The sequence below is a fragment of the Psittacula echo genome (genome assembly GCF_963264785.1).
Source record: "Psittacula echo genome assembly, chromosome: 2".
Lineage (NCBI taxonomy): Eukaryota > Metazoa > Chordata > Aves > Psittaciformes > Psittacidae > Psittacula > Psittacula echo.
In genome coordinates, this window is record NC_137737.1 from 126,679,981 (window position 1) to 126,697,789 (window position 17,809).

General features: G+C 37.2%; 1 protein-coding gene across 2 annotated transcripts; it reads right to left on the bottom strand.

Moving 5' to 3' along the window:
• Positions 1-4,304: 4,304 nt before the first annotated feature.
• Positions 4,305-17,212, bottom strand: LACTB2 (lactamase beta 2; the record flags this gene model as incomplete). 2 transcript variants are annotated; one of them, XM_080611430.1, is made up of 7 exons in its annotated part: positions 4,305-4,446; positions 7,062-7,143; positions 8,652-8,800; positions 12,667-12,845; positions 15,051-15,174; positions 16,400-16,563; positions 17,091-17,212. In XM_080611430.1, 7 exons carry the CDS (start codon positions 17,210-17,212, stop codon positions 4,403-4,405), a joined length of 864 nt encoding a protein of 287 aa, XP_080467556.1. In that variant the 3' UTR covers positions 4,305-4,402. The 2 variants fall into 2 exon arrangements, with proteins under 2 accessions (XP_080467556.1, XP_080467555.1); XM_080611429.1 differs by lacking the exon at positions 4,305-4,446 and having other exon boundaries at positions 6,851-7,143.
• Positions 17,213-17,809: the final 597 nt, after the last annotated feature.

Genomic DNA, 17,809 nt, shown 5'->3' on the forward strand with positions numbered 1-17,809 from the left:
GAAGGCCACAGAAATTTTCCCCATCACAGCTGGAGATTTTTTTTCAATATAAAATAAAGGTTTAAGTAGGACTAGCATTCATATCCAAGTCCAAAGATGCTTTGTGTCCTAGATCATCCCCTGGTGTGCTGGTTTTGGCTGGGGTAGAGTTAATTTTCTTAATAGTAGCTGGTGTGGGGCTAGGTTTTGGATTTGTGCTGAAAACTGTTGATAGCACAGTTACTGCTGAGCAGTGCTTACACAGAGCCAAGGCTTTTCCTGTGCCTCACACCACCCCACCAGTGAGTAGGCTGGGGATGCGCAAGGAGTTGTGAGGGGACACAGCTGGGACAGCTGACTGACCCAAAGGATGTCCCATACCATATGACACCATATGGTGTCATGCTCAGCACATAAAGCTGGGGGAAGACGGAGGAAAGGGGAATGTTTGGAGGTATGGTGTTTGTATTCCCAAGTAACCATTATGTGTGATGGAGCCTTGATTTCCTGGAGATGCTGAATGCCTGCCTCTGATGGGAAGTAGTGAATGAATTCCTTGTTTTCTTTGCTTGTGTTCACAGCTTTTGCTTTACCTATTGAACTGTCTTTATCTCAACCCACAAGTTTTCTCACTTTTACTCTTCAGTTCTCTCCCTCATTCCAATACAGGGGGAGTGAGTGAGTGGCTGTGTGTGGCTTAGTGGCTGCCTGGGGTTAAACTATGACACCTGGCCACAGCAGTTATTTTGTAACCCTAAAATAAACATTTCAGCAATAACACTGTAAAAGTACATCCCGACTGCATTCCATATAGTCATGGATGTAACATATCTCACCTGTGAAGTATATTGGGATGAGATAAAAATCAGAATCCCTTTTGTAGTGTAGTCTTGCATCCATGTCCCACCTCAGCCTTAAAAGAAATCAGGTCACCTCATCTCCACAGAATACACCAAATAGGACTGAAATGGGACAAGACATCCTTCCCCCAAGCTATAATCAGCAAGTACTTAAGTGCCTGGCTAGGACTCCTCTCATACAAGCACAGAGTCTTGTTTTCAGCCTGGTTTTGTGTTTGTCCTGATGGTACACTATAAGCTGCTATACTGAAATGGAAAACAAGGCAACCTGTTGCCCCATCTGAACAGTTTCCAAACCTGTTTATTGGAGTTTCCTCTTCAGCCACACGATGGTTCTTCTGGCTCCTCAGGCAAAGCAAGAGACCATCAGCCATCAGTGGTTGCCAGTGGGTTGCTGGTCTGCGTTTACTAGGTTTCTTTCCAGATACCTGTATTTTGAAACAGTAGGCCTCCAAATGATTGTTTGAATGGGGAAAGCTTTTGACATCTTCTCACAGAAGCCACTTAGGCCTCGCTACTACCAAAACCTTGCTATGGAACCCCAATACACCATTTCAGGGGACAAGAGTGTGCAGGATTTGGTAGGAGGCATATTACTGCCCCACAGTAACAGACAGAGAGTTCTCTTCCTATATGGGAACCTTTCCTGAATCCAGTAGTCATCAAACATGCTTAAGAGACGTAATCACGAATGACATTTTAAACGAAGTGTAAATAAGCAAGTTAGCAAGAAACAACAGAAAATCTGAAAAGGTTGTAACTACCATCAAACCTTTTTCTTAGCTCTTAAACCTGAGAGTCCTGGTGGACACAAGCTCATTAGAAGTGAACAGTGTGCAGCTGTGGCAAAGAAAGCCAACAGGGTGCTGGGTTACATCAACAAGGGCATCCCCAGCAGAGATAAAGATGTCATTATTGCACTCTACTCAGCACTTGTCAGGCTACACCTGGAATACTGTTTTTTTTTGGTCCCCACTCTACAAAAAAGATATGGACAGGCTGGAGAGCGTCCACAGAAGGGCCACAAGGATGATCAGAGGACTGCGAAGCTGTATGGAACAGCTTCTGTTCCTGGCAGTTTAGAAACTTACTCAACTTATTCAAACTTCCAGCTTGATGAGACAGAAATTGCGCCTTCTCCAGTTTTCATTCTTAACTTTTAATGCATACTGCACAGATGAATGAATTCATGTTAGGGATGTAAAAAGGCTAACCCCCATTTTTACACATACATGACATTTAGCTTACATTATCACTTTATTTTTAAATAAGCAAACACTCCCTCTGATTCATAATCTCATAATCAACAAGGAGTCCCAAGACTTTCACAACATGTCATAGCTAATGTAAATGTCTTTTACTGTATATGCATCTTAGTGCAATTTCTGCTTTTAACATTCCAGAGACACCATACATGATCATCAATGACAAGACTGGTTAAACTGCAATTTCACTATTTTTTGAGTGTCATGGGTTTGCTACAGCACAGAGCGGAACATGGAATTCTCTGATCTGTATCCTCTTGCTTTCTTTGCTGCCTGCAAGTTCTAACAGTACTTTAACTGAAGTCTAAAGCCATTTCTATGTATTTAAAGATGAAGCACAGTAAAACAGAAGATACTGTGCCTACCAGCAGATTTCTTTATTAGCTCAGAAAGTTCATGAGACATCACCACTTCACACCAGTTTCCTGCTGGCTTAGGTTTTTAGACCTCATGACAGAAAACTGCCGTTTCATTGATCTTTCTGTTTTCCTGAAGCAAAATGACATCATTCAGAGCACATGACTTCAGTTTTTCAATGAGAAACCAGTGATAATTCCATGTGTATTCCTCATGATCAGAGAGGTAACTATAAATTCATGAAACAGCTACAGGAAACCAGCAATTAGTAATGGCAGGAAGTCCATGTGAAAGTTTCTGAGTAATTATGAAGAGAGAAAGAATCCAAAAAGAACTGAAAAAATATAAGGTTTGTGGGAGGAGGGGCAAAAAAGTGGCCAAGGTGGGAAATGCAGGTAAACAGAAAACACAAAGGAGGCAAAACCAGGAGACCTGAAAAAGGCCCCAAAATGGCATTGCACAGGAAGTTAAAAGGGAGCAAGAGTCATTGATCTGGTCAAAAAACAGATCAATAAAGTTTGCAGAAAGATCATTTTAAGAGCAGAAAGTTACTTCCCTTTCTCGGGGGAGGACTAGTAACTTCAGTCTGGTTACTACTTCAGATTATGATTTCAGTTGTGGATTGCTATTCCTGGTAATATTTGTATTTTGGATTTGGCTCAGCTGATCAAAACAAATGCCATCGACTTAAAAAAATAATGATAGTTATTAAGACATGCCTTAAATATATGCATGTTTGACAGATGAGGGTACAGGATTGAACAGTGAAAGGTTTTCAAGGATTTTCAAGGACATACAAATTGTCACTGGTGCTTTCAAACACATCATATCTGTACTTTTTGTGGGTGGTTTTTTTCTTGTTTGAGTATTTTTTGGTTTTGTTTCTCCTACGGTTGAGCCAGCATTGGAAGACATATATATATATATATATCTATCTCATAAAAACTTCACACACTTTTGAATACAAAGTAATGCAAATATATATATATACCTCTGAAAGTTTAAGCTACACAGAGAACTGAATATGCAGTTTAAATTAATCTTCATTGTATTTTAATACAATACACGGTATTTTACAATCAAATACAACCTTTTGTTAAAATATTTGTAGTTTAAATGGATTTGACAGCAAACTTGAAGTTGCTAGTTATAGAGTGATAGGGAAAGTTAACATTATATGGTGTGTATACACTCAATTTATACAGCTTTTTAATTACATTTGTGCAGAATCTTATAAAGAATTTAAGAGTCTGCTCCAATTCTCTGCATTTTTTGACACTGGTCAGTTAAAATTAATGAATACTTTGAATGAATTCCACAGAAATGGTGTTTCCATCAGAAAACAGAGAAGTCTGGAATTACTTTCAGTGTTTTTTAAAACTTACTGCAGTGAGAAACCAGCAAAGATGTGCACAGGCAGCTAAATTAGAAAAGGAATATAAACCCCAGTATTTACATCTGTTAACAAAAATAGTTTGTTTTTTAGAATGTACAGATAAGTTACTAGAAAATCAGGTTTTGGAAAGCACAAGCAAATGAAAACAGATCTAGAATAGCATCTTTTCTTTTTACTAGAGTTTTTTAATAAATCTGATTTATTACATTTATAATATTGTAATATTTGGTTTACAAGACCTTGCTATTTGTCTTCTGCCACTGATGATAATAATGCTGCTTATTTTATAAGAGGTAACATTCAGCTCTTCACACTCATTCTATTTTATTAACTCAGTATCTATCAGGTTATTTTTAAATTTCCCAAAATAATAATATCAAAACCATCAATTAACTGACTGTTAGATGCTTTAAAATTGGTATCACTTTTTTAAAAAAATAAAGGAAGAATTAGTTGTGATTTTGCTTGTTGTCCCAGCTCATCATTTTATTTTTTCATGGAGCAACTGTGCAGATTTAAAATATTCTTGAGCAATCTTGTGTGACTTATAAATTGTTTTTCCATCTGAGGTTGGGGGAGTCCTCACGTACTGTTAAGAAAACAAGGCCACATTAGTTGCAAATTAACGTTTAGACACTATATATAAACATTAGACTACCTCAAACTTGACCTCTACGTATGCATGTATGTCTATACATATAATTTTCATTACAAGTATTGGAATACTTTCTCTCAGGCCAGTGTTGAATTTTAATGGAAGGTGATAAACATTCACTGTTTCACAGTGTAACCTAGCAATATAAAGAATGATTAATAAAATAGGGTTTAATAAACCTACAGTTATTTAAAGTTCAGAACATTAGAATTCTAGATATTAAGAATTTTGAGGTAACAGAGCACTTGGTTCCTTTTCTGAAGTTTATGAACTTAAAGAGAAAGAAACCTTGTGCAGCTAAATTAGGAACAGCCAAATTATTTTTATCTCTTCATCAGCTGTGTTCTAAAAATGTGCAGCAATGACCAAGATTTTTATATGAAAACATTGGAGAAAGCTTATATGCACCTATTGTATCATGCTTGTCTGCACAAAGCATTATTTTTCTGTTTTAAGTGAGAAAAGCAAATCTGTAAAGGCAGTATCACTCCTAAGTGAAGGTATAAAAGTTATGTTAACATAAACTGCAATCCCTACAATGAAGCAGTGAATTAATGACTGCAGCAGACAGCATATGGCCGTAATTTGCATGGAGTAACTCTCTTGTAATGTTGTAATATCCCTGTCATATTCATTATCAATACTGACAACATGTTTCTTTGGAAAAATGCTTTGTGAAAATTAAGCAGACAGTGTAATGACTGCAACTCAAGTCTTCCATAATGAAAACAAAACTTGAAATACTGCAACTCAGACTATGTGGAAAGGACACCATATCAAAGCCAAATTAATAAGTACCATGAGTACACAAGCATTTGTATGCTACATGCTCAGAACCAACAGAATCAATCTTCCTTAACAGATGTCCTTAATCCAAATTGAAAAACTGACTAAGGTCACATCATGTTACATGCTTGTCATCGATCTGGCTCTAAGCTTGTATTTAAAAAATATAGCAACTGTTTCCACACTGCAGAGATCAGCACAGAAAACCCCCGAGTGTTTTGGTAAGATTACTTTTTACCTTCTCTGTGAGCATGAATTGAAGATTAAAAACCAAACTAAACCAAAAAATGTTAAAGGACAACTAAGCTTTCTGGAAAGCAGAAGCGTGCAGCTGAGTAAAAGAGTCACATCAATTCTTCCTCTACTTATTTAAGCTTTCTAGTAACTGCAAACAGTTGCAACTTGGGGAACGTATCTATCTGAAGCTCTGTATCTGCTGACTCTTCAAAATTCAAAGGTGATTTCTGAGGAAAATTGAAGTTTGGTTTTTTTTTCTTGTAAGTATGAAAAGGGTGCTTTTTTTGAAAACAAAAAACAAAAAACCCAAACCCAACCAAAAAATCCCACCCTGCCTTAAGGGATGAAAATCAGTCTCTCATTCAAACAAATTAATTCTTGGACATTTAAGGTGCACACACAATCTTTTGCAGGAAGGACTGCAAGTCTACCTTAAAGAGGATGGCAATTTATCCACTACTTCATCTAAACAGAAAATGCTGTTGCTTGAGCTACTTTGCCAGTGAAAAGAAAGGATAGTCAACAGCCTCTGATGGCTCATATGGAATCTTGTGGAACCAAACTGGAGAAATGTGTAGGCCAATAATGTATGTTAATATCCAAGAATTGAGATCACATTCAAGAGCTGGTGCACCAAATATCATGCACTAAGCTTTCACGGCATAAGGACATGATTTTCTGAACTTCAGTAATGACTGTCTTTGTGTGACTCTAGTCTATTTTCTTTGGATAACAAGAAGGTCATTATTATTACAAATACTAAGTCTCAACTGTTCAAACAGCACCTAGTAGCTGATTTATTATTAAAATAAACAGAAGGTCTAAGTTGGAAGAAATACACTAATTTCATGTTGTTATTCAGGTTCCTAAATGCTGAAAACTTGAAACAGTTGTAAATATTGTGTAATTCTTACTTCTAAGTAGTCAGTCCTGGGTGCAGTTATATAATGCACAGAAATAAATATTTTCTTTAGCTTCTGGCTGAATGATATTTCTATAGGCATATGCCATTACAGAAATAGAATACTTCACCTTGTAAAGGCACAATTTAGAAACAGTAAACTAAATATAATTGCTCTACTTCAGTACTGTACTAACCAGAGATTGTAAAAATTCACCCTACGTGATTTTAACTGTCTCTAGAACACATACAGCAATACACATTTAGGAAAGGCAGAATTGTAAAATGTAATCCCATCAAATGCTATGTGCATGCACAGTTAGGTAGGAATTTCAGCAAATACACAAAGGTATAAACACTAGTGTTAGAGGAATGTATTCCATGGTATGTCTTACATAAAAAATAAGAGGTATATGCATTGCAGTATAAAATTGTATATGTATTTTGTATATAATTATACTTCAAATTGCCTGAAGGACAGCTACTGCAAATAACTGCAGGTTTGTCGTTTGGCTTTTTTTTTTTTTTACACGCCAAGAAATAATGCACTAAAATATAATGAGAAACAGCACACAGAAAATCAAAATGAAAATTATGCTCCTTCCACCCTCCATCCACAACTTACACACTTTTGCTTCTTTCTCCAACTTCTTCAAGTGCACTAGGAGGTTACTTTCTGCTGCTCGAAGTAAATTTTCAGGGATCTCCTAATGGGAACACATATAGGCATTCTCTATTTGTTTAAATATCTCCCAATTATTTTTTCAATATATGGAACTTGTAGTTTATTAATATATTTTTCTCTTCTGAATTGCTATGTTGAGCACTCAGTTATATAATGACAACAAACTGTAATGAGTAAATCAATTTTACAGCAGTTAAACTGGTAGCCTAATAACACACTTCTGTTTGCTTTGCTCATGCTTTGCGTTATCCATCTGTATTACGCAAAGGTTGGCCAACGCTAAGAAACCTGTGCTCTTCTAAACTTGGTCTGCACCAAGTTGTCAGTGTAGCTGTGTATTTTTAAAGACAAATTTAAAGGTGCATTTATCCACTGATACTTTCACTTCTATTCCATGACAATATTTGCATGGGTTTAAATATCCTTATACAACTTCAGAAGAACAGAATGTTTCTTAACATTTCCAATGTTCATTAGGTAAAACCCAAAAGCATTTCTCAGCTCTGTCATCTTAAAAGTAAAGCCTCTTTTTTGAAAATTAAAAAGTTCTCCAAATAATGAGTCTAGCAGGAAAATTTGCTAGAAAACTAGCTCAGTAATTTTTGAATATTAAAAAAAAAACCTCTGAAAGATTACATTTTTTTTTTTTAAATATGAATGCTTTAGTAGTACTGAAAGAATTCTTATCGTATGGTGACAGGACAAGTGGTTTGTGATTTACAGAAACATGTTAACAGCTGTAAACTTAAAAACTGTTCAGGCAGGAAAACTGCAGGAGCTAAACAGCCACAATACCTCAGCATCAAAAAATGTTCCAAGGTAATGTAGTCATTCTTTTGGAAACTGGGCATCAGCATAACCATGAAAAATGAGCTGTGAAATTGTTTCAGACCTGTTCACAAACCACAGCCATTGGCAACTTTGACATCTTCCAAAGCAAATGCTTTATCTTTTACCTCTACTTGCTAGGAGAGGCAACTCCCATACCACAGATACGAATCACTGAGGTTACATGAAGAATAATGAAGCACTGGAAAAGTACTCTTAGACCTGCCTAATGACACATACAGGCTACCCAAGTTCTGAGTGCAATATCCATTTCTACACAACTGCAGTTCATCTGCACCCTCGAGCAAACTGGTAAAACCAGGAACTAGAATTTTTAACCAATCTTTCAGAAAACTCCAAAAACACTTTGACAAATAACAATTAACAGTTATCTCTTACTTTTCACTTAGAACCAACCAGTAAAACTTTATTTTTGCTTAGTCCTATGAAACTGTGCGTAGGACCATCTAGATAATGAAATAAGAGTTCGCAAGAATCATCCGGGCCCCATGCCAATAAGGTGCTTAAACAGTATAATTTAAATGCACAGTCATATATGAATTCCAAACAAGCACAAATATTTTATATCTTTTAAAAAGCCACCATGGTCTTCACTCAGATACTTAAACTGTTACATACCATTTTATGAGCATAACTTCGATTTTTTTTAGTTTGCTCTAAAAACTTCTAATCAACAATTACCTTGTATACTATCTTTACAAGTTCCGAGGATGTAAATGATTTTCCAACATTCTTCTGGAAAACATTCAGAATTTGCTGTTCACGTGCAATTCGGTGAGAAATGTAGCCCTTGATTCTGGTTTTTGCATCACGTACTACTGGGCCATGACCTAAATCAAAAGACACATAACAGAGCACTATTACTTATATTTGGAATTATGTTATTGAATAACTGAATCATTCTCATGTAAACTCTGGTAGATTTAAAAGTCATAAGAAGGGAGCAGCACCTGTACATACCACCCTGTCAGAATACCCTTTTTTTTTTTTGGCATATAAATAGGCAAAAATTAAGTTTGGATGTCTGCATCACAGTCTTCAATTGAAATGTATTAAGATGGAAAGGAAAAATTAGGATCTGAAAAAACGTGAAGGTGGAAAGGGAATACTTCAGATGGTATAAGGAAAACATGGGAAGATTAGACTATTGAAAAAAAAAAAAATAATGGAAGGGAGCTCAGGAAAGGAGTTCACTGCTGAAGAGACTTTGTGTTACCTCTGCCTGTACCACTCCCCCCAAAGGATATTGATACTGATGATTTTAACTGATCCTGGTCTTTGAACAGTAGTGGTGAGGCAAAGGACTCATGTACTACTGTGCTGTTGGGGTCTATCTTAGCGAACACAAGGGCGAGAGAAGTAACATTTTAATTACAACAGATAAATTTTCCAGGACAGATCTTCAAAACTGACTCACACGCTGTACTTTATTCCCTTAAAAATGTACTTTCGTAAGTCTGATCAAAAAATCTAGTAGAGCACAGCTCAGTGAGCCAGCTGAAATGTGTCAGGGCAGGAATAAGAAATGCACAAGGAAGGTTATATGTGGATCATTTTACATCTGACTGGTTAATAAACAATACATTTTTTTACTGTGGCAGATCAGAGATATTCAACTTACTGAAAGGTCTTTCATTCAAACTAGAAAAAGGCTTAATTGGTAAAGAACTAATGTTTGTGGAAAAATCAAATACTGCCTCATGATACGCTAAAACAATAGATTAAACCATATTCTTTATTATTTTTGGGTTAACTGACTACATGGGGTTTTAGTTTAAAGGTTTTAAAATTAGAGCTTATTTTTCCTCAGGACAGGCAGTGTACAGAAAAACAGCAACTAATTTTTCATGGTTTGAATATCCATGAAATGAAATGTCAAAGGACTCTCTTCTTCACAAGTCAAAATATTTATGCATATATTCACTTATACACTAACTTCAGCAGTTTTGAAATGACAAAATATAAACTGAAGCTTCTGTAAAGGTAGTATTATAAATAACAAATATGCAACCTTTGAATATAAAACTGTAATCTCATATACACATATATTTAATGATTTCAAAGATATTAAATTTGAAGCTATTGTTACTTGCAATGTAAATTACCAATATGACAGTATCGCTAGTCAATATGTTACCATTTACAAAAACAAAAGTTTAAATTTAGAAAAAACACATCAAGATATACAGAGCAGAGACTATAAAGAGACTAATGGTAACTGTTCATTCTTTTGCTTCCTCTAATGACAGAAGTCACATTAAAGTATTTAAAATTAAGGCCCTAACATGGAATCACAAGACAGTCTTAAAACCAGTCCCGGCTCTTCTAAGTGCATGTCAGTACCTGAAATGGAACCCACATTTTCCAAAGTAAAAGGAATTTCATATCCATTACAGCAAATGTGTATGCATATACATACATTAAAATGATGTCAGAAAGCTTACAACTAAATCCAAATGTGTCTTTTCCATCCATAATTAACAGCTACACAGTTAACTTCACCAATAAATATCTGCATAAATGTAAAATGTTCCTGAGCATGTGAAAGAGACATGAAAATCAACCATCTTTCCAGTAATTCAGACTTTGTATCCAGCAGCTTCTTATTATTTCAGAATTCTGTAGAGCCCATATGATCAGAAAGAGTAAGTTTTTATTCTCATAACACCCTATGAGGTAATACAGACTCTCTTACTTTACTGTAAGTTAAAGCACAAAGGATGAATTTGAAGAGAAGAGTCGGCTCATGAAATTTCACCCAGATTTTCTAACTCCAGTATGTTTTGTACCTGTATTTTCAAGCAACATCATTTATTATTACAGGATGGGGAGCCCTCTACTGACTAAAAAGCCCTTTTCTGGTCCAAAGAGTTCTCATCAACTATTGTCTGTAAATAGACTGTCATGACCATTATGCCTGAATTCATTTCCACATTAAATCAAAAAAACGTGGAAGGGGAAGGCAAAATTCAGCTACTCACAAGTAGCCAGCAGTCAGCTTGTTACGGAAATTCATGCTCTCCTACATTTAACTCTGAAGCTGCACTGTGAATGCTAAAGCATGTACAGAAACAGTTCAAGAATTATGAAGACCTAAAACTGCAATAAAGTCAAAGTACTGAACTTATCCAGAATGTATTGGTAAAGCAAACTATCTTCCAGTTACCACGTTACTGTAGTTCATACTGGTAATTTAAACAATTGTTGTGATGGGGCAATAGCTGTCTTTTACACAAATGTACATACATTTTGCGCTGCATGGATAAAAAAAGAAGGTTAGTTCCAAACTATCTCAATACTTAGCTACTCATCACTGAAAATGCGTAATATCCCACTGGCTTTCTTATTGAAAGTACAGCATGAACATACTTACAACAGTGTAGCAAAAAGCTACAAATAAATGCACAAATATTTAACCTTGGTCAATGTATAATCTAGATAAATAATGATTAAGGAGAGAGTGAAATACAACAGATAAAATTTAATTGGGCATGTATGGAGTTTTGGAAGGCAGAACCTCAATTAGAGGAACACACTGTTTTGAAGGTATTAAAGAAGGAAAGCAGAACATTCGATTGTTCAATAGATTGAGATTCTGGAGGCTAAAATATTATTAATTTTACTAGTAATAAAGTAAATTACTGTGAGCAAGTCACTATGTTTCTATGTCAGCAAGTCACTATGTTTCACTAAGTTTCTATGTCAGCTTCTACATCCATGAAACATCTATGACGATATTTTTCTTAAATAGCATTTTTATGCTTAGATCTTAAAGCACTTAAAGAACACCTACTTCAAGAAGCATGTTTTAAGAATGAACACAAAAGAGATTTGGTTACATAGGCTAAACACAGATGGTTAATGGAGGAAGGCAGAACTAAGAATGTAGACGCAGTCACTCAGAATGACAAGTGGAAGAAGATGGAACAGAAAAAGTCAGAAGAAATCCTGAGATGTAGCCCTAAAAAACCAAATGAGGAGCTTATACCATAGTTACATAATGATTTCTTAAAATCCAGTCTTGCCAAACAGACATGTGGTTTATATGAAAAGTAAATGCATTCCCAAGGTTTGGGGAAGGTAGAGGAAAAAAATGAAAGCAAAGTCACAGAAAAAATGAATCGGTGACATTTTTAGAATGTGGTGTTTGGCCTCTTAGCTCTTTTTCAAATTTAAGCTAAGTCATTAAATAAGACAACCATTTAACAGTTCTGCAGCTTTCCAAGATAAATTTGTGATTAATCCGTGTTGCAAAAGACAGACATCTCTCTCCAAAAATGTTCCTAAGTAACTCGCATTGGCAGTGTGTGTGGGGATGCAAAGGACCAAAACAACAACTATTGTTTTTTCTGCCAGGGTCCATTAAAGTGTATGGATAGAGTAATATCAGAAACCCAGATTTGCTGTATGACTACAACAGTGATTCCGACCTCTGTGTGCTCTGGGCACAGAAGCAGTAGATTCACCCTCAAATGGAGAAATCTTGGGAAGGAAAGATACCTATCACTGAAAAATTCTCAAGTATTGCAAACCACCATGCCACAAAGTCTTCTTGGCACTGGACATATATTAAGTAGTGAACTTGAATTGTTACGTTAGCAATGGTGTTTGCTTACAATAAGAGTTCTCAGATTCTTAGAGGCTGTAGTTAAAAAATACATAGTAAACCAGAGCAGTTATAAATAGAACCACTTACCAGGATATATTAAATCTACTTTCATTTGTAACAACCTCTCCAAAGTTTTCATGTAGTCCTGCAGGTCTTCAATTACTGTTGTTCCTTCCCCTAAAATGCAGTCACCAGAAAATACAGCATTTTCTTCTTCTAAATGTATAGCCATATGATCATCAGTGTGTCCAGGTGTATATAAAACTCTTGTTTAAAAAACAACAACAAAAAGCATAAACTTTTCATACAGCATATATGCTTCATTTTCAGAAGCTGGAAACAAATAATAAAATCATACACTTAGAAAGTAGCCCACAAACAGAAAAAAATAGACCAAAAAAGGCTGAAATGTCAATGTAAACAAGGTACTGCTTTGTCTAATCCCAGTCTATTTTCCTGCACCATGTAGAGAATACATCTCAAACCTACTTTTACTTGCTTGACACATAATAAAAGTGAATTAAGGGAGCTGGCTAGCCATGTAGAATTTGTGTTATACAGGGCTTTACTCTGAAGCTTTAAGAAAGAAAAACTGGCATGTCATTTCCAGCTTGAAATGTGTGAAACTCTTGACAAACACCTTGCACTTAGAAAAACAGGGTAAGGATGATGGTGCCAATTCTTTCAGAAATTAACTGTAAACTGCTGGATCCAATGCAGATAAAGTTCTGTCTCCCAAAATTTATTATTCCCTGAAAGCCCCATGACAGAGTGGAGCTGTCAAATACAACAAGAAATCATGGTCTTCTAGCTGTTCTATGTGCAGGTCATTAAACATCAATGGTAAAGATTTATGATCTCACAGATTGAATAAGGACTGCATTAGAATGAATCAAAAGGTAAATAGGCAGCTGATATGAGCTTCTAAGGAGCTGTACTGTAGTGTCCCTTCACTGTAACTTTTGAAAGGCAGAAGGCTTCATGATGAAGTTAATTCAAACTTAAAGTAACGCAACTCAGACCTACATCACTGCTGAAATTCATCAGAATCATCTTGTTAATGGCAGATGCATCAAAGCAATGATCAGGAACTGACAGATTTGGTGTCAAGCACAGTGTACTGGCCAACAGTGTACATGCTAAACAACACCCAACCACATTAGTAGAGGGCTGGGAGGCCAGAAGCACAGCATCACCTGATGTAATGACTACCAGCTCTCACCAGAAAGCAGGTGAGCCAACACCCTGCAGAGGCAACATAAAAATCAAGTTCATTGGTTGCTTCATCATGTCTTGGTAGGAAGTGGTATCCTCCAGTTCCTGATGAAACTTAACCACTAATATGGCAAAAAACAAAGGAAAAAGAACCAAACACCGCCTGACACACCTTGAAAACTTGAAGGTGTTAACCAAAATTTACAATGCAGTTATTGGTTATTTCGGAGCCAGTGGTGGATCTAATCATATATCCTTAAAATGCTTACTGAATTAACAAGGTGGGAATACCTGCTTTTAACCAAGCATCAAGTTTGGTTGCACTATCCCAAACCTCTGTCTTACTTGGATTCAAATTTAACAAGTTGTTTTCGATCTCTAAATCAATTTTGTCCAAATATGCCACTAAGGCTAGTGATAGACCTGCAATATTCAATATAATACTCTCTATGTTGTTCCTTAGGTGCCTGTTTGTTTGTTTTGTTTATTTTCACAGTAACAAAATAAAATGCTTTTGGTCACATATATCCTTTGTATATTTTTAATTCCAATCAGCCAAGTGGTATATTCTACAAGTGGAATATAATTCACATATAAATTGAGGAAAACAAGCAAGATTTGTCCTTAGAAGAGTAATGCCTTGTTAATGAAAGAAGTCTGGTAACAGAATGGTCCAATCTTTTCAGTGTGTGTGTTTGTGTGAGGCAGAGTGGCTTTCTACTTCACATTCATTCAAGCTAACAAGACAGGCAACATGCTTTCTGGGAAGAAGCCTTCCTGAATTGGCACCCTACAAGAACATGACAGGTTAAAGGTTTAAGATGCAACATTTTACGTATGTTTTAGTATCATTTTGGGAAATATTTTAAAGCTAAAAAGAAAGGCATGCCAAATAATCTATCCAGACTACAATAAACTTCCCAAATATATCAATTTTAATAATGACTACTCATCTAAGAGTGATGAGAATGTAAGTAAAATCTATTTAATTTTCCTGGAGAAAATATTTTTAAGGGAAATATTCTTAATTTGTCTGCTAAAGAAAAAATAAAAGCTAATTTGTGATAATCCTCATTCATAAAAACAATTTCTTTGTATAAACATACCCAGCTAATTCATGATAGGAAGTCTACACGCCTAAATGTAGAAAAGACTAGATGTATGGCTTGACAATCATTAGAAGTTAGAATACATATATATGCCAGAATTCTGAAGAAAAAATGTGATCCAGAAAACTTTCAGAAATTGGTGTTTACCTGAGTGTGGCTCCTTCTGTCTGCACCACATCTCCCTCTTTAAGATAAAAATATTTATGTCCTCCTCTTATATTTTCTTCACGGTGAGGGACACGAGGAAGCTTACTGATGCGATATTCTGAGTCTATTTAAAAAAAAAGCAAAGAAAATGATCTGTCGCTAACAAAGCTTAATTATTATACAGTATGAATACAAAACTTGGAACAAGAAATTCGGTCCACAAAGTGAATTTATTCCAGAGCCACAAACACTGAATAGTGAAAGCCACTGAATCTGAACACTGTACTCTGGACAAGCAGCAATTTTGAAGATGAAAAAGCACAAATAATAAAGAAATGTCAATAATTACTATAGTTTACAAATCTTGACCCATCAAGAGCCAATATCCACAAGTTTCTATGACAACACATTTCTGTGCTCACATTCTGCATTACAATTCACAGAAGCACCATTCAACATTTGCCTAACACTGGATGGAGGCTTTGATTTGCAACTTCTCTCAGTGTCTGCCATCCTCACCAGTACATGAACTATGAATGCCTTGGTTGGAACAGCTACAGAGAGCAACCCAGAAAGTTATTTATATCCTTTGCTAGCCTTTACAACCATGTTCATGGGTTGACAAGATCAAAAAACTCACAAAGGCATCAACGCTGTTTTAACTAATGCCTACGCTTCTTTGTAGACAAACACTTGGCAACTTCACAAACTCTGATGAAGCCTGTGACAAAGCTTGTGACAAAGTCCAAGACACTAAGAACTGCCACATTATCCATTCTGCTTATTCTCCTGCCAGATACTAAAGCAGAAACCTCTCTGTTTATCAATACTAAATAGACATTTTTAGATCAGAATTTACTTGCAGACTGCCCTACCTGCTTTCCTCTCTTGATCTGAGGCCTATGAATTTGTCAGCAATTACTAATGGTCTGCTGTAAGGAATCTCGAAGTTATGCACGTTTCTTTTTTAGAGAGTATGTTATTTTTTTTCACACAGCAAAAATAATGGTCAATTTGTCACTACTGTCAATATAGGAAGGAATGAGTATCCAGTTTTTCTCTTAATACCATGCAAACTGCTGATGTTAAATTAGGGTCTCATTATTTACATGTAAAAAAAATTCACTATAAAAGCATGCATAAAAGTTGAAGAAAAACTGCCATGACAATATTCAGATGATCTACTGCTCTTATTCTACACACTGCAGCAGTATCATGAAATTACATGTAGTTTATATGGAGATTCTAGAAGAATAAACTATCTGATTTACACAGAAGCACTCAGTAAAAAGTTTGTTTCTTTACCACATATCTAGCATTTTCACCAATACTTGAAATCTCTGGCCTACCATTAGGAATGTTTTCGCAAATATCAGGTATTCCACCAACGTGATCATAATGCCAGTGTGTCACTAGAATTTCTTGAATTGAGATGCTGAACTCTGACAGTGCCTGCTTCAAACAGCCAATATATTCAGGAGTATTCGGCTGCCCAGTGTCAATAAGGACTCTTCTACACACGGACAAAAGAAAGAAAAACCCAAACAGTGAGATAGTTCTTTGTGCTCATGTGACAGTTAATGTTACATTACATAGCAATGTGGTAGTCAAGGATGCCTCCATATTCCACACACCCTCCCTGACATTCCACTGCACCAGTGACACAGCAATTTACAAAGGGGGAAAAATAAATAATAAATAACCTTAGACAACACATTTCCAGCTCCAGGACGAGCCGCAGGAGCCAACGTTTAGCACTGCCTGGGAGGCCTTAGGGGACGCACCCATACGCTTTCCCCACGGAACTCCCTCGCCCGGTCGCGGGTCCACACCCCACCCGCCCACACCACCTCCTAGAAGCGGTCACAGAGACTGAATGCTGTAATATTTGTTTTCCTCTCCTCTTTTTTTACCCTAAATTAAGAGATTTCGGAACAGCCAGAGGCAGCGTACAGGCCTCAAGCGGGACAGGGGGCAAGGGGATCGGACGGCCGCCCGGTCTGCTTCCCCTTCCTCCCCGGCCCCGAGCAAGGTCGTTACCTGGAGCCGGTGCCCACCAGGTAGGTGTTGGTGCCCTGCAGAGTCATGGGCCCCGGGTTGCAGCCCAGCACCCGCACCACCCGCGACGAGAGCCGCTCGATGCGCGGCAGCAGTGACACCATCTTTGCAGTGGCACTAGACGAATAAACCTTCCTCTTTCCCCGCCGCCCCGCTCCCGGCTCCGCTTACACCGACACTGAGGGCGGGAAGACGAAAGCCACTATTCCGTCTGCTCCGCCTCTCGGCGCCGGACGTGGGGCCTTCCGCTCGGGTGTGAGGCGGTATTTCCCGGCCGCTCTCGGGACCGGACGGCGGTGGTTTTCGGCTAAAGGTGGCCGCCAGAAACACCTCAAACATTGTGGTATTTCGGTGGATTAAAAGCGATACTCTTCTTTGTCTGGTCGGTGCCTCGCTGCTGCCGTGTGAGAGGCAGGTCTGGGCTCTGCTGGCTTCTAAAGCCGCAGGAATTTGTCGTGACAGCTGCATCTTCTGTATATTCTGAGAACATGCCTGCTTGATAGCATACGTAGGAGTTATATATGCTCCTGTGTGGCATGTAAGAGCTGTCTCGGTTTCAGCATTTTAAAGAAAAATGGGGAGCTGCTGGAGGGTGTTCCAGTGAAAGGACACTGAAGTGATGAAGGGGCTGGATATCTCTCATGTGAGGAAGGGCTGAGAGAGCTGGGACTGTCCAGCCTGGAGAAGAGAAGGCTCAGGAG